The sequence below is a fragment of the Fopius arisanus genome, unplaced genomic scaffold, assembly GCF_000806365.1.
Source record: "Fopius arisanus strain USDA-PBARC FA_bdor unplaced genomic scaffold, ASM80636v1 scaffold00096, whole genome shotgun sequence".
In the NCBI taxonomy this organism is placed as follows: domain Eukaryota; kingdom Metazoa; phylum Arthropoda; class Insecta; order Hymenoptera; family Braconidae; genus Fopius; species Fopius arisanus.
This window is the reverse complement of record NW_011887835.1, coordinates 410542-436384: the sequence shown is the minus strand read 5'-3', so window position 1 is coordinate 436384 and position 25843 is coordinate 410542. Positions and strand designations below refer to the sequence as shown.

Below are 25843 nucleotides of genomic sequence, written 5' to 3'. Positions count from 1 at the left end.
ATAGTGCAGATGGTTACCTTCACAATAGCAATATCATTCATCAACGCAAACGAATGATAATTTCGGTGAGGGATGATCATGGCTACAGGGAATGTATTTTCGTAATTAGCAGCTCGATAATCGATGACACCTGTAACGATTCGAATACTTTCTGGACGAAGCATTCTGTCGTTTTCATCGAAAACACAATGGGCAGCTGTCAGAATGTGCATTGCGTCGATGATGCTGCCTCCGCAGAAATGAGAGCTTGCCTGCTGCATGGATACCTGATGAGGGAACTGTCCTAACCGGGTGTTCTGTCCATTGACAATGTTCTCGAAATGCTGGGCATATCCACCTGTCAACATTCAAATATAAATTCGCATTCAATCGGCCAAAGCTCCGTTTAATAATCAGTACCACTTGTAACCATGTCCCCCATTCGTAAAATTAAAGGAAAAGCTTACACCGACTTCAGTTCGACTTCTTGTTCGAGTATTGATTGATCATCAGTCGATCGACTTCATAACTGCCAAGAGATGCTTACCAGAAATGTGAACTGCCAAAGACAGCATCAACTGGATAACCTTGAACTGCATAATCTTCAGATCCAATTGACAACTTGACCGACTGCCTGAGAATAAAAATTTTTTAATTAAAATTACAATATTAAAAAATATTAATATTAATATTAAAAATTATTTGGATTTCCGGAGTCACTCCTCTGCTGAAGATCTTCTGAAAAATATTATTTAAATGGGTAATTATTGGTAATTCCAGTAAAACCTAGATATTGGTTTTCTCAGTTGGTTCGTCCCATTTCTTTCAAAGCGGTCCAAGAGACATCATCAGTTCCAAAATTTTTTTTGGGAAAAATAATAAAATTTACTTTTCATTGGTCTTTTTTTCTTAAAGCTTCAGATAAAAGTTATTGAAATGACTAGTTATGTAATTCTTCCGGGTCTCTGCTTCAGAAGAAAAATGATATTGTCACGATGAATTTCCGAGAAATCGAGTTATTTTTACATGATTTGACGTAGTTTTTATTTCAAATTCTGTGAAGAAAAAAATGATAAAATTTACTGCTCGTCTCTTATTTTTTCTTAAAACTTGAGATAAAAATTATTGAAATGATTTTACACCCGACGACTACGTGACTAGTCATGTAATTTTTCCATGTTTTTCTCTTCGCGTAGTGAATAAAAACCGCACGCTCGTCTCTAAAATTTTACAGTATTTTTTTTCCTAGCCGGAAGAATTGTTCAATTGAAACTTCATAAAACAACCCTCTAGTAGATTCACCATGGTCTCAGGTTTTCTAATATTATTATTAACAACTGTAGCTATTCTCCCAGGTAAGAGCTAAATAATAATAATTATTACGATAATTTTTCATTTTGAATATTTTCAATGTCTTGATCATCTCTTCAAATTGAGTTGGATCGAATATAATTTAAATAATCAATAAACGGGATGAAAACCATAAAATTCACCACAGGGCTAGCAATATTATTAAGAATATTGATAAATTATTTTTAGAGGTGAAGAGCGTAGCAAAATTGGCTGAGCCGGGAGAATTTCCTTTCATCGCAATCATTACTGCTAATAATAATGTCACCACCTTCGGGGTCCTCATCAGTGCTAACGAAGTTGTAGCAGCTTCCATAAATATACCCATCCCTCCTCAAATAATTACAATTCAATTCGGATGCATATTTCTAAATAATTGCAATACTCCAAAATTCTTAGTTGAGCGCCTTGAAATGGACAGGCGAGTGAACATCTTCAGAATGAAGGTAATCTACTTAAAGATCTCTGATAAGAGACAAGAATAATTATGCGTTATACATTAGAATTTTCCGTCTCGATTATGAACATGTGGAGATCACATTGACCAATGAGAAATACTCCTTGTTTATGTTTATGACATACGGGAACACAGTCCTTCCTCAAATTTCAACAGAATATTTATATAACGCTTATATTGTTCATTTTTTGGTGCTACTACATGAATTTCTATTTCGTTTTTCAACGATAGATATATAAGAATCGGAATTCAATTTTTTTTTTAATAAAATAAATATATATAAAGAATCATAATACTAATAATGTATATAATTATACATAATGGATTTTTTAAGGGATCTACAATGAGAAAAAAAATTATTTTTGCCAAGAATATTTTCTTCCCACAAGTAAATCTGACGATCACTGTATAAATACTCTCATAAGACTTACTAATGCAAATATATTTTCTTGTGGTTAGTAAATATTCTTGACTAAAGAAAATTTTTTTCTCAGTGTAGGCAAGTGATAAGTCACATGAACTATTTTTTTATATGATAAAGTCAATATTGTGATCATAATCAAGACGAAATAGACCGGTGACAGATTTCTATTGATTTCGCTTTTTTCCTCAAGAATTCTCTCATTTTAATTTTTTTCTTTTTTTCAGCTTTCAAATAATACTCATCATATTGCGCCAATACCAAGGGGTCCATCACAGAATTATGATAGTTACTCGTGTAAATTCGTGGGATCAGACTTGAATTCTCGGAGAATATTGTCGCTGGATGTGATACCTATTAATAAAGATGATTGTCTAAAAGTAGGAATGACTATTTTTCCGGACCAGCAATGTTTTGAAGATCCATCCTTGTCTCACGAGTTCAACTGGGTATGGATTTATTAATACGAATAAATTAATTCGAATAATTAATTGCATTTTACTGAGAGAATTTTATGTTTTTTCTCACGACAGGGAGACGTTGGCGGTCCAGTGATTTGTCATGGATTTCTGATTGGACTGCTTTCCGCAAATTCTAGGCTAACTCAGAATATACAGTTCATGTATGATTTAACTAGGCGCCGGCGGCAAAGTAAAGAATTTTTGCGAATGCCATACCGAATACTCGGATAGCAATGTTTAGAGGATAAACCTTATGATATATTTTGATGATTACATCCCATACTTGTAGTGTAAGAAATTATGAATATTCTTGAAATGTTTATGTCGTCTTGCGACAAATTTTTATTCTGTAATTAATTATGACGGTATAATAAAAAATGCCACGAATCGAGTAGAAATTGCGATATATTTGGGAAATATTTAACCATGAATACCTGATTTTACCTGATTTTTACTAAACTCATCCTGTTTTTATCGTACGTCAGCCCATTTCGCTATAAATTTTCCAACACTTACAAAACATTTACAACAACCTTATTCCGATGAAGTGCGATTAAAAAAATTTGGATTACGCCTCACATATTCTTAAATTCCTTTTTACAACTCTGATTGGCTTCCAGAGGCGTTAGATAAATGTATCAATCAACACAGGTCGGCTCAGAGCTTCAATTCCATTAAAATTTTCACGATATGCGTTCTCAATTTGTTTAACTCTCCACCTTTTACCAGCATCACAGAAGAATTTTTATTCTTCAAAAAACGAACGGTCTTTTAAGACACATCGATGATCATTAAACAAAAATCAACTGCACGAAATTTCTTTTAATGTAGGCGGATTTGGATTTTACTCACCTGTTCTAAGATGAGACAGTGTTTATCAGGGGATAGCACTTTCAATTATGCACAATTTCGAAAGACGGAGAAATTGAATCGATACTATGTACCTCTCGAGAAGAACTCGAATAAACCGAGCTCTCTGTTTCTATTATATATTCCACAACGACCGGCTTTTTTCTGGATGACCAATAATTCTCAGATATCCACATATTATAAATCTTTCACCGTTTTTCAATCGCACTTCACAGAAACCTTACCGGAATGATTCCAATGGAATCATTCATTTTCCATTTGTTGAGGCGAGATTATTCTGGGGTTTATCTCAAAAGTTTTAGGAAGCTCTCGAGTTTTCCAGATAATATGATAACAAATGTACTGGAAGCCCAATAAATCGGTGTTTTTCAATAACAATAATTATCTTTATTTTATCAAAGCAATTTTCATTCACTATTTATAAGATATTGTTGCTCATAATAATGAGTTGATGAGCCAATAGTATTCCGTCTTGATAAAGGTAATCGATTGTAAATAGAATTTTCAAAAAATTTACACTATAATCAATCAAATTATTGTGGAAAATTATCGTGATTTTTGATGACTTAGTGACAAAACATCGTTGATCCATGGAAGATAAGCATAAACACGTGTGAAGACATCTGGGCTTGCTTTAGCACATGGAAGCCCATCACCAATCTCAACCCACGAGGCGATCCCGACGATTTCATCATTGTGGGTGAGAGCACCACCGCTATCACCCTAAAATATTTAATTAAAAAAATATTTATTAATTTATCGAAGGTGTGGAAAGTGTCGAGTACTCACGATACACATTCCACTTCCTGGGGCGCCTTTAGCGCATAGTTGTCGAGGGGTGATCACTCTCCCATAAATATATTGGCATACCCTTAGGCTTACTGTTATCATGTTAAGTTTCTGTAAATATCTCATCTGTTTTCTTCTCCTATTGTCATGATATCCTCTGCCCCAGCCGGTTACGGTAACCTCTACTCTCGATTGTGTGTTTTGAGTTGGTAATTTAATTGGCCTTTGATAATCGTTGAAAGGTATTTGTCTGCTCAACTGCGGAAAGAATACACGAGAAAAAAATAAAACAATTAAAGCCATCAATATTGTAAGTCATTCCGAAAGGAGAGAAGAGAGATAAATCGAAGAGAATTGCAGTATTTAAGGCCCGGATGGACTGTCTGGAAAAGATCATTTACTCCAAAATTGGGACTTCTAATTACTCCGTCAATTAATCGTTTTTTTTCGATAATTATTAGCTAGCGGCCTAGTTGTTGACAACCGCTAAAACGCTAGCTAACAATTATTGAAAAAAACGATTAATTACCAAAGTAATTAGGAATCCGAATTTCGGAGGTAATTATCTTTTCTAGATAATCTACCCGAGTCTTAAGGCTAAAATGCAATTATTGCGGTAAAAGAAAAATTGGATTCACGTGGAATTTTTCGATAAATCCCTCAACTCTTCTCTCTATTGAACATGAAGATGGAATTCTCACTTTCAAAATAGCAATATCATTCGCCGGTGGCTGTGGGCGGAAATATCTATGGTAATACACCATGGAAACTCTGAATGTATTGGTGAAATTTGACTGTGCCCTATCGATTACACCTGTGACAACTCGCAGCCCTTTGAGATCAACATTATAATTATTCGAAACCACACAGTGCGCGGCAGTTAAAATATGAATTTCATCGATAATACTTCCTCCACAGGTATGCCAATTCATCCTCTGGATGGAGACCTGATGTGGATAACGCCCCAACATCGCGGATTTGCCGTTAATAATTCTCAAAAGATCTGTTGAATATCCACCTAAAAATAATCACGATTTTTTCTCCATTTTTATTCAATTCTCCATTTTTATTTTTATTATTTACACTGAAAAGATAAATTGTTAGAGTAAAATTGTTGCAGGAATGAGTGTGAAATTTCGCATGAGAACCATTTGAACATTGATGAATCAATCAATTAATTGATTTATTTTTACCGATAGCTTTTCATGGATCGTGAGGATGTTTGATGGATCGAGGCATAAGTGCAAACGAGATGAAACCAAGAGTAATAATTTGCGAAATGTTGGTCGACTTACAGGAAATGCTAACTGCGATGAATACTATCAATTGAATTCCTCTGAACTCCATCGCTGGTTCCGACGATTCGCTTGATGATGCACCTCCAAAACTCGAAATATTAATAATATTAATATATTAATATAAGCCTTCTCTGGAGTCTCGCAAGCGAAGATTAAAATATTCACTAGTAACAGTAAGATACCGGGAAAAAAAATTGTAATCGAAATATTTTTTCCAAATTTTCAAAATATTTTTTCCAAATTTTCAAAATATTTTTTCCAAATTTTCAAAATATTTTTTCCAAATTTTCAAAAAATTTCTGGAAAATTTTTCAGAAAAATTTTTTTATAAAAAAAAATCAGGAGTCAACACAATTTTATTTTTGGGGAAGATTTTTAAAAATTTATCAATAATTTGAATAGGACATTTTTTTTTAAATTTACATGGCGTATTTGTTGAGAATATTGAAAAATCGAAAAAGTAAAAAAACAACAGAATAATTAAAAGAAAAAATTATATTCGCAAATATTTCTAGAATATTATAAAAAAAAATTTGTTTTGTTCCGGATGTTTTTTTCGTGTCAAAAAAAAATTTTCTGAAGAATTTTCGAGAAATGGTTTGAAAATTTGGAAAAAATATTCCGATTAATTTTTTTTTACCCGGAACGACCAACAGAAGGTGAATTTCTGGATAAGCCCTGATCACACACGAGTTTCAACAGAAATAAATCTTTTATACAGAATTTCTTTATTAATAGCGGACTCCAAGAAAAGAATCTGCAGAGTTTATGGAATTGCTAATAACACATCGAAATCGAAAGTGATTAATCATTTGTACAGTACATCAAGCCGCACGTGAGTTATTCACTGATTCCCCGGGACGTTCTTGTTATTGTTTCTTAATCTAATTAAAACAATAATTCTCGCATTCCATAACATTTATTCAGATTTTCCAGAAAATAATCAAATGGTGCGACGATCTTTGTGGAATCCATATAATTCTATCCACCCATTATTATTTTTTAAATTATTAAGTACAAGAAATAATTCGCAAAAACCATAATTTATTGTTATTCACAAAGTTTGTACTGTTATAATTTCCACGTATTAAACACGTAATGACTATTGAATTTGTTTGAAGTATGTCATACTCTGCGATAATTGAGAATTGTATTCGCATTTTTTTCTGCGACGCGTGTCACATCACATTTCGATTAACTTTATTAATAATTCATTGTTCATGTGAGAAGTAAAACGTCCCTGAGTAATGAAAAATTATTTTATTTAATTGAAACAAATATAATTACAAAGAGAGGAGAAGTATGATTTTTCCATGGTGAGTGATCATTAAAATTTTATGCTAATTAAGTTTTTCAAATAATATTATACGGTGTAAATAAAATAAATAAAATCGGTGTAAAAAAAAATAATGATGGTGATTTAATATCAAAAGACCAATTAATTTCGCCTAGTTGTTAGAATTTTGTGGATAGAATGGCATTCCATCGAACTCGAAGTTAAAATATTGAGATAAAATTCGTCGACTGAAATAGTTTATGCAAAAAACATTAATCAATCTGTTGAATGATGGATCGCTTGTAGAAATCGATATTCGTAAATATACAACGATAATTTATTATACAAAATGAGAGTAGTTCTTTCTCCTGTACATTTAATTTTTGTTATTATTTTTATCTGGGGAAGGAGTTTCGAGGGTGAACCATCCGTGCAGACACTTTGGAACGGATCCTGGGGTGTGGAATGTCACTCTGGTCATCTCTTTCATCGATTTCGCGTCTAGAATCAAGAGGCAAACGTCCGATTCCCTTCCTTCTCCATATATCGCAGCACTCAAAATTATTCCGTGATCTTCAGCCTGAAAGGAAAAAAATCAGAAAATGAATTTTAATATAAATTTAAATTTTTTGGTTATTTTAATTCAACACGCAATTGTTTACGTACCTGAGACTGTGGATGAGCTACAAAAATAGGTTCACTGGGATAAAGACCTGGCTCGCTCCAGGTTAATGAAGTTTTTTTCAATGTATCCACTTTGATTATCTGCTAAATGCAAAGCTGTTTTAAAAAATGAATTTCAATCATGATATCTTAAAATAGAAAAAAATCGGTTACCGTGCCAGGATTTTCTACATCAACATCACTGGAGATGGCGTAGAAATATCGATACTGTCTCCCCAGATATCTGGAATTATATCGTGGAGTTTCACATCCCAAGTTGCAGATTAATTCCGGCTCGACGAAGACAGTACCGTCTGATTGTCGACGAGCGCTGGCTCGTCTCTCAAAAATATTATCTCTCCAGTTTGACTCGACATGATTAATTTTATCAGTCATCGGTAGAACAAATCGAAGTGGCCTTGCTCGAAATAATTTCGAGTAATCCGGATTCTTGTGCATATTCCTCATGGCATCTACGTACATGCAGTCGAGCATTTTGGCATTGCGATAACAGCAGATATCAATTACGATGTGATCTCTTTTTTCAGATTCGTACTGATTGATTATGTGGAGATAAAAAAATGGTGCTGCGGTGAATGTTCTTTCTAGGGCACCAGTTGCACGTGATAAAACATGAATCAATGTCTGAAAATATTAAAGAAAACAATTCGTGATAACAATTATTTCGTCAATTAGAAAATTTTATTTCGCAAGTAGGAGAACGAGATCTTCACTCGAAAATCCCCCGCAGGGTGGACTATTAGGAACTAAAATGGGAAGAGTAGAAGAAAATTACATTTTCCTTCTCGTACCACTTGAGAGCTGAACATAAAGGCTTGTTCTTTATTTTGCAGTTCATCAGAGTGATCATACCCACAGCCAAGGGTTGTTCTATGATGATGAAGTAATTCTCGGTGATTCCAAACGTATGCATGTATGAAGGGTTCAACTTCCATCTTGCTGGAAGACTAGTAACAACTGATGCTCTCTCAAACATGCTCTTATCGTTCGTATCATTATCTGCAATATCAGATCAGTATCGAAATGGTGAAGTGCATTTTTTCCAGTATCTCCGAGTTGACGGAACATAACGAAATGTTTGATTGAACATTTTTTATAGGAAAAAATGAGAGCTACAAAAAAGGTATTTATAAAAATATCAATTTCACGGTATCAACCCGTGAAAATTGGGAAAATTCAGGAAATGATTTATCAATTTACCAAAAATTTCAAAAAATAAACGCATGACTATGAAAATTTGTGAGTCATTGAATAATCGTCAAATCTAGTTCCGAGAAATTAGCAAAACACATGAAAAATGAGAAGATATTCAGCTCATTAACATGTCGATGGAAAAACTCACCAGCTCTTGAAGCAGTTGGAAAACACACGACACTATAGGCTGGTCCCCTGGAAGTTATACTCAACCCAACATTGAAGACAGTTCCATCATCAATAACATGAGGATGTGACGTATGATTGACGACTCCGACGTAATCCGAAATGCAAACCTGAAGAATTTCAACGACTCATTCCAATAATCAATCAATTGCACGTGATACCTTCACTCTTTTACTCGAGTCAACAAATCAAATCATCTTCCTTATTATGTCCTCATCATACCCTGAAGAGTTCACTTTGTATAATATATCGAAAAATTTTCATACTTTTGTAAATCTATTCTAAGAAAATTGCCTCTTCGTGGATTTTTCCTTCCAATAAAATATGTAAAAAACTAGAACTAGAACTAAAATCAGTGGATCAATTGATGAATTAATTAATTAATTAATTTCTACTCACTCGATCCTGAGTCTCCAGGGTTTTGGGATCAATCCTGTGGATGAATGGAGCTTCGGCGAATGTGTAATACTCATCTCCAAAGGGATAAACCGAAATCATGGAGTTATCCGACATTTCGTTGTCAATGTTAAAGACAGCTGCTACCCTAAATAAATATATATTAATATATAAACATATATTAATAAATTATAATATGTATAATGCTTGATGTCACAATCTGAGAAGAATAATTCTATCGTAAAGTGGTAAACTAGCATAAGTCAATTTATTTCGAGACCAGTTTTTACCCGATATCTCGGAATCGAATGGAGATATCGGTATTTTCATGAATACCTTTTTTGTAGCTCTCATCTTTTTCCGTAAAAAATGTCAATACCAAAAATCGCTATATTCCTTCAATTTCTAAATATGAGCGAAAGAAGTGCATTGAAAAAAATGTACTTATCGTAGTTTATTGATTTTGTAATTAATTAATTAATTATTTCTGGTTAATTAATTTATTACCGTTGGAATATCGTCTGGCAAGGGTCAGGAACGGACTTGGTTCCAAATTCAGTGAGGACTATTCTATTCGCCTGATGATTCCTCTTGAAAACATCCGTCTGGACGAATCTCCGTTGATACGTGACTCTTCCATTCGACACGTGAAACCTCCATAAAAATTCACAACATTACAATGGTTATTTAATAAAAAAATAATGGAAAAGTATTTTTATTTTTATTGATTTTTTATTGCTTTTGTTTAATCAAAAATTGTGCACTAATTATAGATTATAACATTTATGTTCCATGAGATTGGTCTGTTACATCTTAAAAAAGTCAGGATTTCAATAGAAATTGTAATAATAATTCAATTCAATTGCGATATTACCGAAAAACTCGCACTTATCCTAGTTTATCACTTCATGAACGATTTATTAAAAAGTTTTTCCGAGTTTTTCCTCAGAATGTTCATGAGTAATTTTCCAAAAATTCAGATACCTGTGTAGGAGGGCAGAGCTATCAAAGAGATGATCGAACCGGTAATTCCCAACTTTGAGACTTCCTGGTCCATTTCGCAAAAGAGTGCCAGTCAACCACTGTGGAATATCTCCACTGACCACCCCGGTGATAGGATCTCGAACTTCTTGCTCGCAGGATCTCATCCAAATAAAAGGATCACAATTTGGATAGTAATCAGCCACTTCATCCCCATTTCTCCTGTACCTCTGGAAGTTGCAGCAAGAGTCGTCGATTTGTTTAAAAATTTCCTTCATGTTCCCGTTTATTTATTCACTATCTTCTTCGATCGGCGGCTGCCGATTGTTATCGGTTACCGAATTAATCAGAGGTTTTAGAATAGCAGACAGTATTTGGTGGATTCGCTTGTGGGTACAATCCATCACCGATTTTTCTGATCTTTTTTTTCTGGCTCTCAGGAGATACCCGACGATTCGCCGTCAGATCGACGAATAACGACGTGGAATCGGTTACTGTGGCCTTTAAAAACAGTGGACTAATCACTTTAGTTAGATTGACCGAGGAAGCCGGATAACTCAATGTCATACGGATTAAGGTACACGTGTTTGCCTCTGGGTGAACGTCAGAGCCCTGATGAGGCGTTCTGATTGATGGAATCATATTGACGATAGGTTGGACTCCCTACTTCACAGGACAGGGGGACCGCGATCTATAATTTTTCGACATGTAAATTATATCCTGGTTCAATAATTTCAAGGTGACCATTAAGGATTGATGGAGTGATCCTAGAGTTCTCGCCGATATTTTCACTTTTTTGTGGACTGGGCCCCGCGTTCCTGCATGACCTCCATCTCTCATTAAAAAAACTGAAGCTAAGTATCATATTTAGAGCAGTAACGGCATGTCTAATCATTCTTACCGATTTTCCCCAGGTGATTTATTTTTGTGATACCATGATACACAAGAATTTGCACCCGCAGACGATCCAGGGTACACCGTGGTAAAAATAAATTCATGGGGCATCGTTCCGTTTTTTCGTCGACAATGTTTTTATATTTATCTTATATCAACAGACAATAATCATCAGCATATTGATTCCTCGCTCGATTAAATCAACTTGCCTTGAAGTTGAAAAAACACGGAAATTCGGGAAGAAAAAAATTCAAAAAACAAAAAATCCACTGCACTCAAGGTCTCTTCCATAACGGGGTATTATTTTCTATATTTATTTTATATTTTTATTATTATTTTCTATATCAGAAGTCGACGACCTTTATTTAAAAAAATTATTCCAACCGATTATCCGGCGGCCCTACAGAAGAAAAAATGAAAACAGAAAAATTCTGTTTTTTATATCGTCCAAATTGAATTCCAATTCGCGAAAAAGAAATTCAACAATTATGGGATTAATATAATTAATGTGATGTCATGGTTTTTCAGGGTAAAATAAGGGCGTATGAAAATCGTCATCAAGTTCTTGTTTCCACCCCAATATTATACGCTTCGTTCCACAGAGAAGAAAATTGAGATTACCACTGACGAAATCGTACTACAGCCTTGAGTATTTCAGTCGTACTAACATTGAAATAAGTATATTTACATATCAAATAACCACTGCGTCAGACGAATGTTAAACCTTGATCTTGATCAAGTGTTCTGTGAGATGTATTACTTCAGTCGACTGAACTTGGATTTTGGGAGGAAATCAATAGAATGTTGTGAGACTTAGGGAAATGGATGATTTATGCCCCCGAATTAACGCTTTGTATCCCCTGCCACTTGCATTTCCTGAAAAGTGAGACAAATATTCATTTTTTTTATCCATAACTTGTAGAAATTCACTCTAATTGCGTTGAATTAAATTAGGAACTCAATGAACTTGGGTAATCCCTTCAGGACATAAAATTAGTGATTTTTTATCCTTGGGTAGTCATACGGAGGCTTTCTCTCAAGGTATATGATGTTGAAGAAATTTTGAAGAACTGTGAATGGGGAAATCAGACAAGGAGTTTAAAAGATTATTAAAATAGCAATGCAATTTTAAAAACTCAGTACAAAATGATATTTTATTTTTTACTGTTGTCCTAAACGAATAAATAACTGAATCATGAGAGTATAAAATACAAATCACACAATAGATCATGGATAAATCATGAACTGATGACTTTCTTGATCCATTCAAGATGATGAGGAACACTGGCAAAAACATCAGGTTTTCCGCTGTATCCGCACTTTCCTCCAATGAAAGATGCAACACCCACTAGCTTATCACCGTAGACCAGAGGTCCTCCACTATCTCCAAAGCAGACGCCAACTCCCCGCTTTGCCTTTATGCAAATATGATTTTCATCGATGTTCCATCCGTAAGCATCACGACATATTCTTCGGGGAATCACGGAAAAATCCGCTGCCTGCTGTACCTGAGGTACACTTTGACCTGACAGTCTGTATTTTCCCCACCCTGCGACTGTCACCTGAGACCAGGCAGGGGGTGGAGACTTTGATAGCTGAATTCTCATGGTGTAGTCATCGAATTTTATTGGGGTCTTTAGCTGCAAAAGATAAATCCATCATTGAACGAAAATCGTGTATTAAAAAAAAATCCACTGATCAACATTAGGGCAAATGAAAAATATCTCTTGCTCTTGGAAAATAGGACAGTTGTCATACCTTTATGATGGCAATGTCATGTCGGAAGCCACCGGGATGTCGATAACCCGGAAAAATTCGTACACCATCGATAAGATGAAGTTTTCCCTGATTTTTCCATTCTAGACTTCCCGTTCGCACTTGCACCTGACGAAGGTGTGAACGTCTCATTCGGATGATGCAGTGGGCTGCAGTTAGGATATGTAACTCTGATATTATGCTACCACCGCAGAAGTGACGACCAAGACGACTCAGGGACACCAAAAATGGAAAATCACCCTCTTCAGCACCAACACCGCCGATGATTTTCTCGTGCTTCGAGGCATTGCCCTCTGCAAAATCCATAGAATTAATTATTCTATCCGTTTAATTCATCAATTTTATTTACTCCGAAAGAAAACTCGGAACTCTAGTATTTAATTTTCAACTCTATTTATTTATAAAATATTATTGAATCACCAAAAAGTGATTAGAGTCGATTTCAGTGATAAAGTTTTTTTGAACAAAAATCGACTCAATCTTTTGATTTAATGCAATAGCGAATATTTTTTCAGTTAATCCAGCTTTGCGAATGATTCACTCACGAGATATTGTGGCAAGATAAATTAAAAAAACGAAATATGATTTTTGAATCTGCGTCAACTCCGACATTTGCATGGTCGACAAAAAAATCAGGGGAGCACAAGTTCAATAGGATAGGATATTCAATAGAATTCAATAGTTCAGGGAGACAGTTCAATAACACAGTTCGATTGAAACTGATTCCCATGGTCCACCCAGAAACTATAAAACCAGTGGCCCTAACTTTCCTTTTAACCAGCATTTCCACACAGAAAGGTGCTTCAGCAGTATTGTGATCTGTAGTGAAAGGTCCGTCTGTGTTAATCGTAGATTACGCGATCCATTAACGATGCAATAACTGTAACCAAAATTACGTATTTATTAATTACGTACCCAAATAACGTCTTCTAACATGGACAGGTTATTTAATGAGTGATATTATGAGACGGCTTTCATTTTCGGAATTACTAGTTCTCAAAGATGAAATCAGAATCTCTCATTCGTGTTACATATTTTATTCGCTGTATTATTTTTCTGGCCTCAAATCCTAGGTGACACGCGTCGTTAAACTTCTAGTATTAGAAAATTGTTGAAATTTTCTGGTACTGATCTATTCCTTCAAATTACATAATTACTCGTTGAGATTTGTATTAAAAAAATACTTGTTATAAAAACAATATGATATAATTGCCTCAATGATACACTATTGAAATCATGGTACCATGGAAAATGATTATTCCAAGAGAGATAAAAAATGACAGAGGAAACAGTTGTAATTCCTTTTTTTTCATGTGGTTTTTTTTTAATCAAGGATTTTTTTGGTGAATGATAAAGAAATTGATGACAGCAATAAATTAATTATCAGGACATTGATATTTTATTCAATATGAAAACGCAAGGATACATATAACTCTCAATTTTTCGTGTCTGCTATGATTTTTCGTATCCAATTCCTGTAGTGATGGACACTGGTGTAGACATCGGGATATCCAACAGCGCAGGGTCGACCATAGGACACGACACCAGCAAGTTTACCATTGAGGGCAAGGGGACCACCACTGTCTCCCATGCAAACTCCTTGGCCAACCGAACCAAAAGCACACACCTGCTCGTTGGGGAGTGTTCTAGAGTGACTTCGTTTGCACACACTCGATGACACAACTTTCATCGTCACAGTGTACAAATTGGTGGGTACTTGTCTATGACTTGCACTGCGCAATCCCCATCCGGAAGCTACAACAGCGGCATCAGCTCTTGGAGCAGTGTTAACCAGTTCGATTACCTTGGTGTTTCTGTCGAGTGTCATAGGGCCCTTGATCTGAAGACGATAACAAAAATTAAATAGAAGATAAATCAACGAAATGAAAATTAAATATACCACATATGAAGCTGTCAATAGAAAAACGTTGTACTATTAAAATAATTTATTCAACTTGTGGACCGGTAATTTTAATGATGACTCATTACAATTAGCGGAATGTAAAGATTATACCGTGATTATGGCAATGTCGTGGGGTGATGTTGTCTCTCCAGCTTTGTAGCGAGGATCAATGTCGATTTTTTCTGGTATGTACAGCTTTCCACCAGATCTGGAGGACAGTGAACCAGCTCTGACACGAAGTGAGCTTACTTGGGCTGGTCTTATATCAGTGACACAATGTGCGGCTGTTAGGATGTGCCTGTTACTGATGATGCTGCCTCCACAGAAATGATGTCCTCCACGACTGATGGAGACAATGTATGGGATTTCACCTTGCGCTGCGAGGTTACCACCAACAATCCGCTGAGGAGGTTTGCCATAGGCAACTAAAAATCACCAAAGGATTCGTTATCAATGAAAAATGTCGAATCAGTAATTGATTCTATTGGAGAATAGGGACATCTTACCAGAGTTGATGGCTAGTGCCACGAAGATGAGAGTTAGGCTTGTCATCCTGCTGTTGTCAGGTTGTCGAATGTATCGTTGGGAAGATGAGGCACAGCTTTATATCCACCGCTGGGGATAAAAATACGTTGCTGACACCTGTTGATGTCTTGCTCCTTGATGCACATATTGACAAACGAATGGATAAATAAATTGGCTGATTGCGGTTGATGTTTGATGGGGAATTTGATCTTGGTGTTTAAAGATGGATGAGGAAGTATCAGTGAAATCGACATTCATCCGGCCATTCAAAGTTATAAAAATATTGGAAGAAATGTTTTGGATTGACGTCACGATATTGATGGAAAGTAATCCATGTCGCCGGTGCTATTGGGCGATGATCATTTCGGGTATGTTTTGTGATGCTGTCAAATGCCAAATTTTCAGGAGCGATTATTTTTCCTCATTGGAAAATTCCTAATTTTTTAAGACGATTCTTTTTCATTATTGTAGAATCAATTGGTCTAGCTAGATAGATCATACAGCCGTTATTAATTAGCCATCATTAATTCATGTAATCAATTTATTCAATGTATCATCATTGAGCTCATCCTCCGATGAATGATGAACTTCATTGCAGTATTTCATTATTTTCATAGATAATTCAATATGCGATTGAAATTTAATCAACATTTTTCTCATTTTCGTTAATTTACAAATTTTCTCTGGTATTCTTCACTCTGATAATCCGTGTAATTTAATTTTCCACTCCACTGCTTCTGTATCTTTTGCTCTCTGCTATCATCATGACTGTTGAGAGACAATATTGATTATTGTGTTATAGGTAAGAAAATTTGTCAACTCAAATTTTTTACGTTTTTTGTTTGATTTTGATGATATCTCAATAATATATTTCAAGTCCATTCAATTTAGTTCATTTGATGTTACAAATGTTTTCTCTTCTTTTACATCAGCATCAGTCTTCATCAACTCCCAAGAAACTTTAATTATAATAATAGAACACATAGATATCGAAGAGCCGGCGATAAACTCCGAGAATCCAGCGTACATTTATGTTTATGTAAAGGACACTTTGAGGACAGCAGAACTTTTTTATGAAAAGCAAGTCAGAATAACTAAAGCATCAATTTTATAGAAATATCGGCCTTTATTGAGGTTTTTTTACAATGCTTCTTATTAAACATTTCAACACAATTTAATAAAAAGTTCATGATGAATGGGACAGGGAAAATCAATCTAATGCCAAAGATAAGATTAAACATCTTTATATTATGCAATTGCATACAAATAAATAATCAATAAATAAATGAGGGAAAAATTTAAATTATTAACGATAAACGCTTCGTCCAATGCAGTCCATTCAGCAGCGAAGAGATAAAGATCACTCGACTTATATTCCTCAAAAACATCCGCGTTAACTAAATCGGCTTGTCATGTTTAGCTTTAATTACTTCGCTGCATAATTTCCAGGATGAAGTCCCGGTACGCGTACACATCAGTGTAACCATCTGGAGCTGCTGAATCCCAGGGAATATTCCAGGATGCTACACCAACGACGACGTCATTCACCACAAAAGGCCCACCGCTGTCTCCCTGACAGAGTGATTAAAAATAAACAAGTGTTGGGAAATTTGGAAATTGTGTAATCCATTGATATCTGTATCAACAAGTACCTTTTGGATGCCGACACCTTTTGGAGCCAGGCCACAGATTTGACCCTCAGCAATTGTATGTTTGACGTATTGCTGACACTCATCCCTGCTGATCACAACTGCTGGTGCCTTCTGAAGGATCTTCCATGAATACGAATGTGTAGCTTTCAACCGACCGAATCCACTTACCACACCTTTTTCATTGTACGGCGCTGGCGATTCCGGGAGAGATACTGGTCTCTGATTCTCATTGTAATCAATCTTGTTTTTCAGCTGAATATTTGAAAGCATAACATATTTATTTGAGAATGAAACGAAAATTCAGAGATTGAATAATACCGGAATTTCTGGATTTAAGGATAATCCAGGTGTTGTCGAAATCAATCATTGAGCTTTGATGAATATTTCTCATTGTTAGAGGCATTCTTCTTCTGTGTCATGGAAAATAATTAATTTAACTCACCGTAACAACAGCAATGTCATTAACATGGCCCTTCATCTGAAATCCCTCGTGCCAACTGACATTGAATACTTCATGATGATTACCACCTTGCAGTGTACCAGTGCCCGTGACCACTGTTAAATCATCGTAAGGTGGTGCAAACAAATCAGCGACACAGTGTGCAGCAGTGAGAATGTGCTTCTCACTCAGTATAGTACCACCGCAACAATGATAGTCGTCATTTCTCAAGGACGCCTGATAAAAAACATCAGATGGATGCGCGTCTACACCACCGGATACTCTTCGCAATCTCGCTGCATCTACACCTGAGAATAATATTCCACAAAAAAAAAATTACGAAATGAGCAAATAGAGACTAGAATAGGTAATGCGAGGAAATACTGACCCTGAATTGTGGAACAATAAAACAGGCACACTGCGAATAAAAGCACACTTAAACTCGAGTGAGTCATTTCTTCTCGAGCAGGGACGAGGTTGCTAACGTCTGATACGCGTCGTCTGACACAACTGAGTGATGAGATAATTACATCGACTTTAACTGATTACGATTATTGTACATGAAAGTTATCGGTTGGGTAAATCTCATGCTCGGGCCACTGCCACCTAGGGAAATTTTCCAGAAATTGTCATTTTTTTTGAAAATCCTATTGGTTTTATATGGATTTACCAGAATTTTTCTACAACATTTTTAAACAAATTACCGGTTTTATTTACATAATCTTCTGGAATTCCAATAGGTAATTCTATTGAAAATAAGACATAAAAACTTCTCACAATAATAATGATACATCACAAGACAGTATGTAGAGAATATAATTTTTTAGCTAGAAAAAGATTATCACTAACATAAAATAATATTTTTTTCAAATGACAATTGACGTAAAAGACAAAAAATCGTCAGCTCTCCAAAAAATCTCACATGAAGAACCGTTAATTGTCAATAGGATCCCCAAGAACAAATGATTAAAAATATCAAATTCCAAAAAATCTCCAATATAATAAAAAAAAATTCTTCATATGCCTTAATCGATAATTAATATTCTGCAGTGCACCAAAATCGCCGACAGAACATCAGAGATTACTCAAAGTAATTATTGATTTCATGACGCCGTCAAATCAAATATTATCTTCTTGATAACAGAATGAGGATTTTTTTTTTTCCAGTGTGACGAAGGCAAAATGGAGAAACGATGCGGTGTGAAGACAGGGGTCGTCGTCCTAGGAGAACTCTCGCAAAAGATCTAGTCCTCGACGTGGTAATTGTCAATCTCGTATTATTAGTGAAATCACGGACACATGTTGTCTCGCGTGGGTGGAATGAGGCTGACGTCATTCTTGTGTACTCGTAAAAGAGTCCTCGTTCGTGTCCTCGCCGTGTTTGGCCCGACGACCGTTCGATGTGTCTCTACCCACTAGATTATTCCAGGTTGTTCTGTCCTCGTCTCAACAGTTCCTCGTCATTCCATACCTCTTCACGATCAGGGACGTTCTTCTTCCTCTATTCCTAGTGGCTCCTCTCACTTTTCCAATGTCCCAGTTAAAGCCACTGACTCGTCTGCCACTCTCTTCACATTGAGAAAAGAAAAGTATTATTCCCAAAAACATGATCTTCCTGATATTTTTTTTTATAGACTCGGTGCACTGTAAAATTCATTACTTATTACTTGATTATTGATATATCTATATCAATATATAAGTTCGTTTATTCTGCATGACCAGGATTCCAATTTCTTCTTTAACTTTTACAATCTTGTTATAGTGTATTATTATTATTTATTATTATAACCCCAGAAAATATAATATTTGAAAAGATATTTCTTCAGATAAGTGATTGCCAGATGCTCCAAATGGCAAGTACTCATTTGTAACAAGAGATTTATCCTGTTTCTTTAGAGAAAGAACAACGAAGAATAAAAATGACGTCTCAAGGGCCACCTCAGGGCGATGTTTTGCTTTTCTTCTCTCTCCTCTTCTCGGATGAAAGTGAAAGATGTCAAGGACGATGTGACGCATTCAGACAAGGTCACACCCGTGGAAGAGGTTGATGAACGGCCCCGAAATTGTCCCCTACAAGCGAGACCAATTGAAAATAAAAAATAAAATTGAATTTTCTACGTTACGCGCCTGTGCGGAAGACGATTATTCTGGCACAGGCGCTTCGTCGGCGTTGACGTCAGAAGGGGATGAAATTATTGGGGTTGTCTCGTGTTATAGGGGTTAGTAGAGCACCGACGAGGGTCATGATTATTTCGTGGCTGGAAATTTGGTGCTTTTCTACGTACCACCTGCTGGAATTTACTCCCGGAATCATGACCAGTCAACTCGGCATATTGAAATAATAAATGGAGATGCAATAGGTGCACATTCAAGTACAGAAAGATTTATTTTTACTCGATATGGCGCTTATCAAGTGCTGTTTCGAGGTCGAAGCGCCGGAGGTCCTGGAGAGCGTCGTCAGGAAGTGCACTGATCCTGGATGTGAGTTACCATTTTTTTTCCTAATTATTTACCATAGTTTTTTATCAATTAAATTATGTGTTGTGCATTGCTAACGATTACTTGAAGTTTCAATTATAATATCGGCGGGATCTCAATTATCTGAGCTTTAATTCAGTTTCAATTGCAAATTTTCACTTGAAGTTTTGAGCAGTCGTTTGGCGTAATGACAATTCAGGAATTTCCGACAGAAAACATTTTGCAAAAAAAAAAGTTGTCCTCAGAGTTACGAAATTTTTCCACAAATTTGAAAAGTAGGGAACCGTTTCTAAATTTCTCACAAAGTGAGATTGAATTCGATTTGAGGTGAAATAATTCATAAACTTGAAATACAATTCGGATTTTGAGGGAAATAACTTAATTATTAAATAAATATTTAAATTCCCTGAAATTTCAGTAAAACTCACTCGTTTGATATTTCAAATTATTAATTAGACGATTTTGTAATCCTGGAATAAAATTGCAGAACAATGTGGGAGTAAACAAATTCACCAGATCAATATATTGAATGGCCTGTGTTTCGTATTACAAAGTGATGTTCCATTAATATTGATGATACGATGAAATCGCTTATTTCCACCTTTGCGTGAAATTTTTGAGGTGAAGACCACGGAGTACCGTTGTTTTAATTTTTTCTATTTCGCGAATGAATTATTTATGTCACCAGGAAAGTCATTAGCCCCTTCCTCGAGGTCTTCAATCCGTGCCATTATTATTTCTCAAGTTTTCATTTCAACGTCTATGAATTTACATAATTCTGGAGAAGGAATTGGATATTGACAAAAAGCGTTTGCGTTACGTGACCGGAATCATTACACAGGCTATTCCGATTCTTTCATGTCTATCGATTTTCGAAGACCTATTTGTGGCCGCGGGGTGAGATGAGGGGAAAGTCGATGATCCAATTATTCATCCCCCGTTACTTGAGAAAGGGGTAAACAATTCGATTCACATGGAGAAAAGCATCTTGCATCTTATTTTCGATATCTTCTCACTTTTATTTTTTGTCTGTCTCTCACACGGAATACTCCATACGTGAAATTTATTGAGAGATGAGAGAGAAATAATTTTGATAAACCAATTTACTCGGCAAAATATATTTTATATAAATATTTTCGTTTAAGATGGGTGAATTTTCTAGTAATTAGACAGTTTTCTTGGCGAAAGCAATTTCTTTTCTCCCCGAAATTTTCGGAGTACATTGACAGGGCGAAAGAATTCCAAAGCTTCATAATCTCCAAGTTCCCATGCCGGAGAAGTCTCTCAAAGAGACTATTAAAAATAGAAAAAAAAAATGTTTTGAATAAATATTTGATATTTGATATTTGCCTTGACGGAAAAAATTCGGAATGGCGTCGGTATCTAGCGGTCATTCTTGCAAGTAGATCCTGAAAAAGTGAAAACTCAGTCGATAATCCCAGGATGGACAAGTTATGTAAGTTGACACGACCCTCCCTAAATTTAACCCAATAAATACCCTTTAAAACCCTCAAAAAGGATCAAAAGCCCCACGAATTTGTGCTAATACCTTGACTTACCGATTCCCAAAAAAGCCTTGACCCCCCAAGGTCATGAAAAACTGCACCGAGTCTTTAATTACTTCCCTTGCACCTCGGTGCAGTCGATATTGTCCTGACATTGCGCAATAGTCACTGTTAAATGAGAAGAATGACAGGATGAGCAAGAGTTTGTCATCAAGATTGAAAAAACCATTGGACTTCATTTTTAGTGATAAAACTAGACTTGGGAAGTGGGGATCAAGGCTATCACTATCGAAGAAACATGTGTGGTAATGGCTTTTAACTGATCAACTCGACAATTGATATTTATTGCCGTATAATCCATTGTTAAATGCGAATATCTTATCGTTGATCATTGATGGCGGTCGTTTTTGAGACATGTGTTTGATGCAGAATTTTAGTGATTTCTTCCAGCTCAGGATGATGACCATTGAATATTATTGTTTAGGCTGCTGCTGGTGCTGCTCGGCCCTCAGGCCAAGGTACAAGAGACTGGTTGACAATATTTTTCCAGTTAATCCACAGGTAATTAGGAGGTCATCTATTATTTCATAGTGGTTCAAGTTTTTTTTTTTTTTTGGTTTTTTGAAGAGTTTTATGAGATGGAATTGCGGAGTTTTCATTCGATGGCTGCAGCTTATTCAAATGCAATATATTTTTTAGGACGGTCTGGTGAAGAATAACATGGAAAAACTTACTTTCTACTCCCTGAGTAGTCCCGAGAAATTAGATAGAATTGGTGAATACTTATTCCAGCGTGCTTCCAGAGATATTTATAGACGACGAAATGGCTTTGTCATAATTGCCATGGAAGCCATGGATCAATTATTGCTAGCTTGTCACGCTCAAACGTTAAACCTCTTCGTTGAGAGTTTTTTAAAGATGATCCAGAAGCTCCTGGAATCGACGGATCCCCAGCTTCAGATAATGGCAACCCAGTCTGTGAGTTGAGGATTGTTTTTTAAAAAATAATCCACGCATGTTCTTGATCATGAGCAATAAAACCCTCCGATGAATGAAACTAATAATTTCGAATGATTTGGCTTCTTCATCGCATTTGCTACGGATTTTCACGATCACAAAACAGATTATTATTGTACCATTTAATCAAAAGCTCCAAAAACTCTTGTCTTCCAACAGTTTGTTAGATTTGCCAACATCGAAGAGGACACGCCGTCTTATCACACACGTTACGATTTCTTTGTATCAAAGTTCTCTGCAATGTGCCACGCCAACCACGACGACTTGGCAATACGCAAGCAGATTCGACTCGCCGGCATACAGGGGCTGCAGGGTGTCGTGAGAAAAACACTGAGCGATGATCTTGTCGAAAATATTTGGGAATCTATTCACATGGATAAGATTGTACCCTCTTTACTCTATAATATGCAGAATTCCAGGTGAACTACATTTATTTATAAAAATACCTTGAGTGACTATCATTCTTAAGCTTAAGATAAATTGTATAATTTATAAATACTTAAATTTTTTTAATTATATTCAGGTATGCTGATAAAGAAGGTACAACTCCAGACAGTCCAACAGAGGAGCGTTCTGATCCTCCACAGTTTGCAGAGACCTGCATGCGAGAACTAGTGGGTCGTGCATCATTCGGTCACATTCGGTGTGTCATTCGACCTGTTTTGCGGCACCTAGATAATCATCAGCTATGGGTTCCCAATTATTTCGCCATTCACACATTTCGGATTATTATGTTTTCAATTCAGGTGAGTAATAATTCATTTGTACCTAAATACAAGCGAAACTATATTTCAATATCTATTGTCCCTTTTTTTTCTGAAACATCAATGAATTGAATTCGTTCGAAAAGTTTTTTTCCATTCCGAATTTTTTTTTTATTCCAGTCCCAATACTCCTACACAGTGGTGGAGGCTCTGATGACGCACCTAGACGAGAATTCCAAGTCCTCCCCAAAGATTCGCACCAGCATAGCTGACACTCTTTCAAAAATAATTTCAATCGCCGCAGGAGAGAGCGTGGGTCCCTCAGTCCTCGAAATAATAAACTCTCTGCTCTCTCATCTGCGAATATCAGTAACCAGAAACCAGCACTCGAGCCCAGATGAGCAGCTGTACCAAGAGGCCCTGATAAATGCCCTGGGAGAATTTGCAAATCACCTCCCAGATTACCAGAAAATTGAGATAATGATGTTTATAATGAGTAAAGTACCATACAGCCAGCCAGACCGTCTGGTGTCAGTGGCCAAAGGTGATGTCCTTCTGCAGAGTATTCTCCTGAAATCCCTGTTAAAAGTCGGTTCCAAATACCAGACAATCCACCTCAACACGACATTCCCTCCATCCTTCTTGGATCCCCTCCTACGAATGTCACTGGCAGCTGATGCCGAGATGCGTCTGCTAGTCCAGAAAATCTTCCACACTCTGATAGATCGTCACCACAACATCGACAAGCTGGCGAAGCCCTCGATAAATCCCATGGAGCTGGATCTGGCGATCGAGAAATCCTCTCGCCCCGACGTCATCTTTATCAGAAAACATGGCCCTGAGATTTATCTGGCTCTCTACGAATCCCTGGAGTTATCCAGCAACTCGGTGGAGAATATTGAGGCCATTTACACGACTCTGGCACTCCTCATCGTCGAACTAGCATCTGAGGATACTGTCCTGGAGCAATTGAGACTTGTACTGAGTCTGCAGGACTTGGCACTCACCAGCAGTCAGATTAGCAGTGCTCTCAAGTTCAATCTTCATGCCGTTGTCATCAGTCTGCTGATGATGATAGCTCATGTCTGCAATATTGGAAGTCTCATGGAGTACAGTATAAAGATTGTTGAGGCAAGGCGGAGGGAGGGAGGGCATTTACTACCTGAGTTGAGGGGGCAATATCTTGGGGAATTCCAGAGGGTGGCTGGAGGAGTGTTGGTGGATCAGGGGATTGTCACTGAGTGCCTCAAGACTGCTGGATTGGATGCTATGAAACTACAGCAAGGATCAGGCTACAGCAGTTCATCCCTGCAGCACAGACACTCCTGGGTGGACAGTGCTGGCAGAAATTCCATTGCTGATATTAATGCTGGAAATAATGAGTTGGATTCTGGGGCTAGCTCACCTGGAGTCTCCAGGAAACTCGTGGAGGAGCTCACTTTCGAGAGCATGAAGAAAATTCTCACTGAGTGCAATAATAGTCAGGGGCTCGAGGAGGAGAAGAGGGCACAGCTGTCTCAGTACTTCAGGAATGCAACGTTTCAAGATCTCGTTTCTAAGACTCAGCCTAAGGGGGATGTACTCCAGAGCAAATTGTCGGATATTTTTAATTCACTTACGATGGAGGGGAGAAATGTTGCTGTGCCGAGTGTACAGGTTGAGAATAAGGTCAATGTGCCGAGTTATGAGGTACATTTCCCTGAGTTGTTCGTTTATTAAGAGGAAAATTTATCTGCGAAATTGTTTTTGGGAGAGATCTTATGCTAATGGAAATATTATTTCGCGAATCCCCTGAGTCTTTCTATTCAATTTTTTCGCGCGTGGAATGATAAAAAGTTATGATGTTCATTAGGAACAAAGCTGCTTCGATGGTACAAGAGTTTATTAAAAAAAATCACAAAGGCTTGTGAGGCGTTGGAGGTATTTTCGGTTAGAATTGTTCTTAAAATAAATGAGATGATTGAAAATGGAAAATCCTTAATTCACGACTAATTTCAATTGCAAGGATTGATGAATATGATATTATGGGATTTTAATTGTCGTTGCTTAAGCAGGATGAAGACAATTTTTTCACGTTTTGTTAATGATATTTTCGTGGGGGATGAAAGGTTTTAGGAAGAAGTGACGGTTTGGGGGGAATTTTATGTGTTATAAATGGAGCTCACGCTTTGCTCTGATCACTTGTTTCCAAAATGCACAGTTAGTAGAAATTATGGGTCAATTTGTTACGTTTACCAATTCATTAACCATGGGTTCTTTTTTATTCTGCAATTATGCACAATTCCAAGGTATTTTTGTATTAATGCCGTCATGTTGATATTTACTGCGGTATTATTATAACACGACAAATCATGCTATTTATTTATTGTTCATTTTTGTGCTGAAGTATTGTGAAGTAATAAAGTTTATTAGACAATATTTCCTTGCTTCTCATCAAGTGCTTTCGTTAATAACACAAAGGTAAGTTTTTTCTCCCGAAAAATCGCAGAATCACAGAATTCCCTTTCTGTTTGTAAATATTTCCCGGAATTTCTGCCCGAAATTTTGATTGAAAAGATCATTGACCTATCGGTGTAATTTCCCTCCGGATTATTTGTCATTAAAATTA

The 25843-nt window shown here is 36.3% G+C and overlaps 7 protein-coding genes across 13 annotated transcripts in view; 2 read left to right on the top strand and 5 right to left on the bottom strand.

Moving 5' to 3' along the window:
* Positions 1-3860, bottom strand: part of LOC105270900 (chymotrypsin-2-like) — a 9999-nt gene extending 6139 nt beyond the window's left edge. The window contains exons 1-3 of the mRNA XM_011312132.1: positions 3521-3860; positions 527-613; positions 94-337 (exon numbers count right to left, since the gene is read on the bottom strand). Coding sequence (XP_011310434.1) covers positions 94-337; positions 527-578 — 296 coding nt within the window. The 5' untranslated portion in view covers positions 579-613; positions 3521-3860. The remainder of the gene's footprint in view (positions 1-93; positions 338-526; positions 614-3520) is intronic.
* LOC105270898 (uncharacterized) lies at positions 1117-3072 on the top strand. The gene is made up of 4 exons (XM_011312130.1): positions 1117-1334; positions 1519-1775; positions 2435-2656; positions 2741-3072. Exons 1-4 carry the CDS (start codon positions 1283-1285, stop codon positions 2897-2899), a joined length of 690 nt encoding a protein of 229 aa, XP_011310432.1. The 5' UTR covers positions 1117-1282; the 3' UTR covers positions 2900-3072.
* Positions 3861-3902: 42 nt separating the features above from the next.
* On the bottom strand, positions 3903-6365 carry LOC105270901 (chymotrypsin-2). Of its 3 annotated transcripts, XM_011312135.1 has the most exons (6): positions 6266-6365; positions 5623-5789; positions 5235-5345; positions 5029-5159; positions 4328-4585; positions 3903-4261 (listed from the first exon to the last, which is right to left on the bottom strand). In XM_011312135.1, exons 2-6 carry the CDS (start codon positions 5672-5674, stop codon positions 4085-4087), a joined length of 729 nt encoding a protein of 242 aa, XP_011310437.1. In that variant the 5' UTR covers positions 5675-5789; positions 6266-6365; the 3' UTR covers positions 3903-4084. The 3 variants fall into 3 exon arrangements, with proteins under 3 accessions (XP_011310437.1, XP_011310436.1, XP_011310435.1); XM_011312134.1 differs by having other exon boundaries at positions 5029-5345; positions 5623-5714; XM_011312133.1 differs by having other exon boundaries at positions 5029-5345; positions 6266-6364.
* Positions 6366-7220: 855 nt separating this feature from the next.
* Positions 7221-10815, bottom strand: ninaB (neither inactivation nor afterpotential B). Of its 3 annotated transcripts, XM_011312126.1 has the most exons (8): positions 10346-10815; positions 9869-10015; positions 9365-9509; positions 8928-9075; positions 8361-8584; positions 7739-8209; positions 7568-7666; positions 7221-7481 (listed from the first exon to the last, which is right to left on the bottom strand). In XM_011312126.1, the coding sequence occupies exons 1-8, from the start codon at positions 10618-10620 to the stop codon at positions 7278-7280; spliced, it is 1713 nt and encodes a 570-aa protein (XP_011310428.1). In that variant the 5' UTR covers positions 10621-10815; the 3' UTR covers positions 7221-7277. The 3 variants fall into 3 exon arrangements, with proteins under 3 accessions (XP_011310428.1, XP_011310429.1, XP_011310430.1); XM_011312127.1 differs by lacking the exon at positions 9869-10015; XM_011312128.1 differs by lacking the exon at positions 7221-7481 and having other exon boundaries at positions 7590-7681.
* A 1635-nt stretch (positions 10816-12450) lies between these two features.
* LOC105270895 (chymotrypsin-1-like) lies at positions 12451-13691 on the bottom strand. The gene is made up of 3 exons (XM_011312125.1): positions 13558-13691; positions 12995-13305; positions 12451-12876 (listed from the first exon to the last, which is right to left on the bottom strand). The coding sequence occupies exons 1-3, from the start codon at positions 13628-13630 to the stop codon at positions 12475-12477; spliced, it is 786 nt and encodes a 261-aa protein (XP_011310427.1). The 5' UTR covers positions 13631-13691; the 3' UTR covers positions 12451-12474.
* A 732-nt stretch (positions 13692-14423) lies between these two features.
* Positions 14424-18091, bottom strand: LOC105270909 (transmembrane protease serine 9). The gene is made up of 7 exons (XM_011312144.1): positions 17920-18091; positions 17535-17839; positions 17093-17344; positions 16864-17012; positions 15422-15516; positions 15027-15340; positions 14424-14852 (listed from the first exon to the last, which is right to left on the bottom strand). The coding sequence occupies exons 1-7, from the start codon at positions 17984-17986 to the stop codon at positions 14448-14450; spliced, it is 1587 nt and encodes a 528-aa protein (XP_011310446.1). The 5' UTR covers positions 17987-18091; the 3' UTR covers positions 14424-14447.
* Positions 18092-19628: 1537 nt separating this feature from the next.
* stmA (Protein EFR3 homolog stmA) lies at positions 19629-25653 on the top strand. Of its 3 annotated transcripts, none has more exons than XM_011312121.1 (6): positions 19629-20012; positions 21999-22075; positions 22214-22492; positions 22691-22950; positions 23055-23277; positions 23416-25653. In XM_011312121.1, the coding sequence occupies exons 1-6, from the start codon at positions 19931-19933 to the stop codon at positions 24952-24954; spliced, it is 2460 nt and encodes an 819-aa protein (XP_011310423.1). In that variant the 5' UTR covers positions 19629-19930; the 3' UTR covers positions 24955-25653. The 3 variants fall into 3 exon arrangements, with proteins under 3 accessions (XP_011310423.1, XP_011310425.1, XP_011310426.1); XM_011312123.1 differs by lacking the exon at positions 19629-20012 and adding an exon at positions 21453-21465; XM_011312124.1 differs by lacking the exon at positions 19629-20012 and adding an exon at positions 21728-21819.
* The last annotated feature ends 190 nt before the right edge of the window (positions 25654-25843 follow it).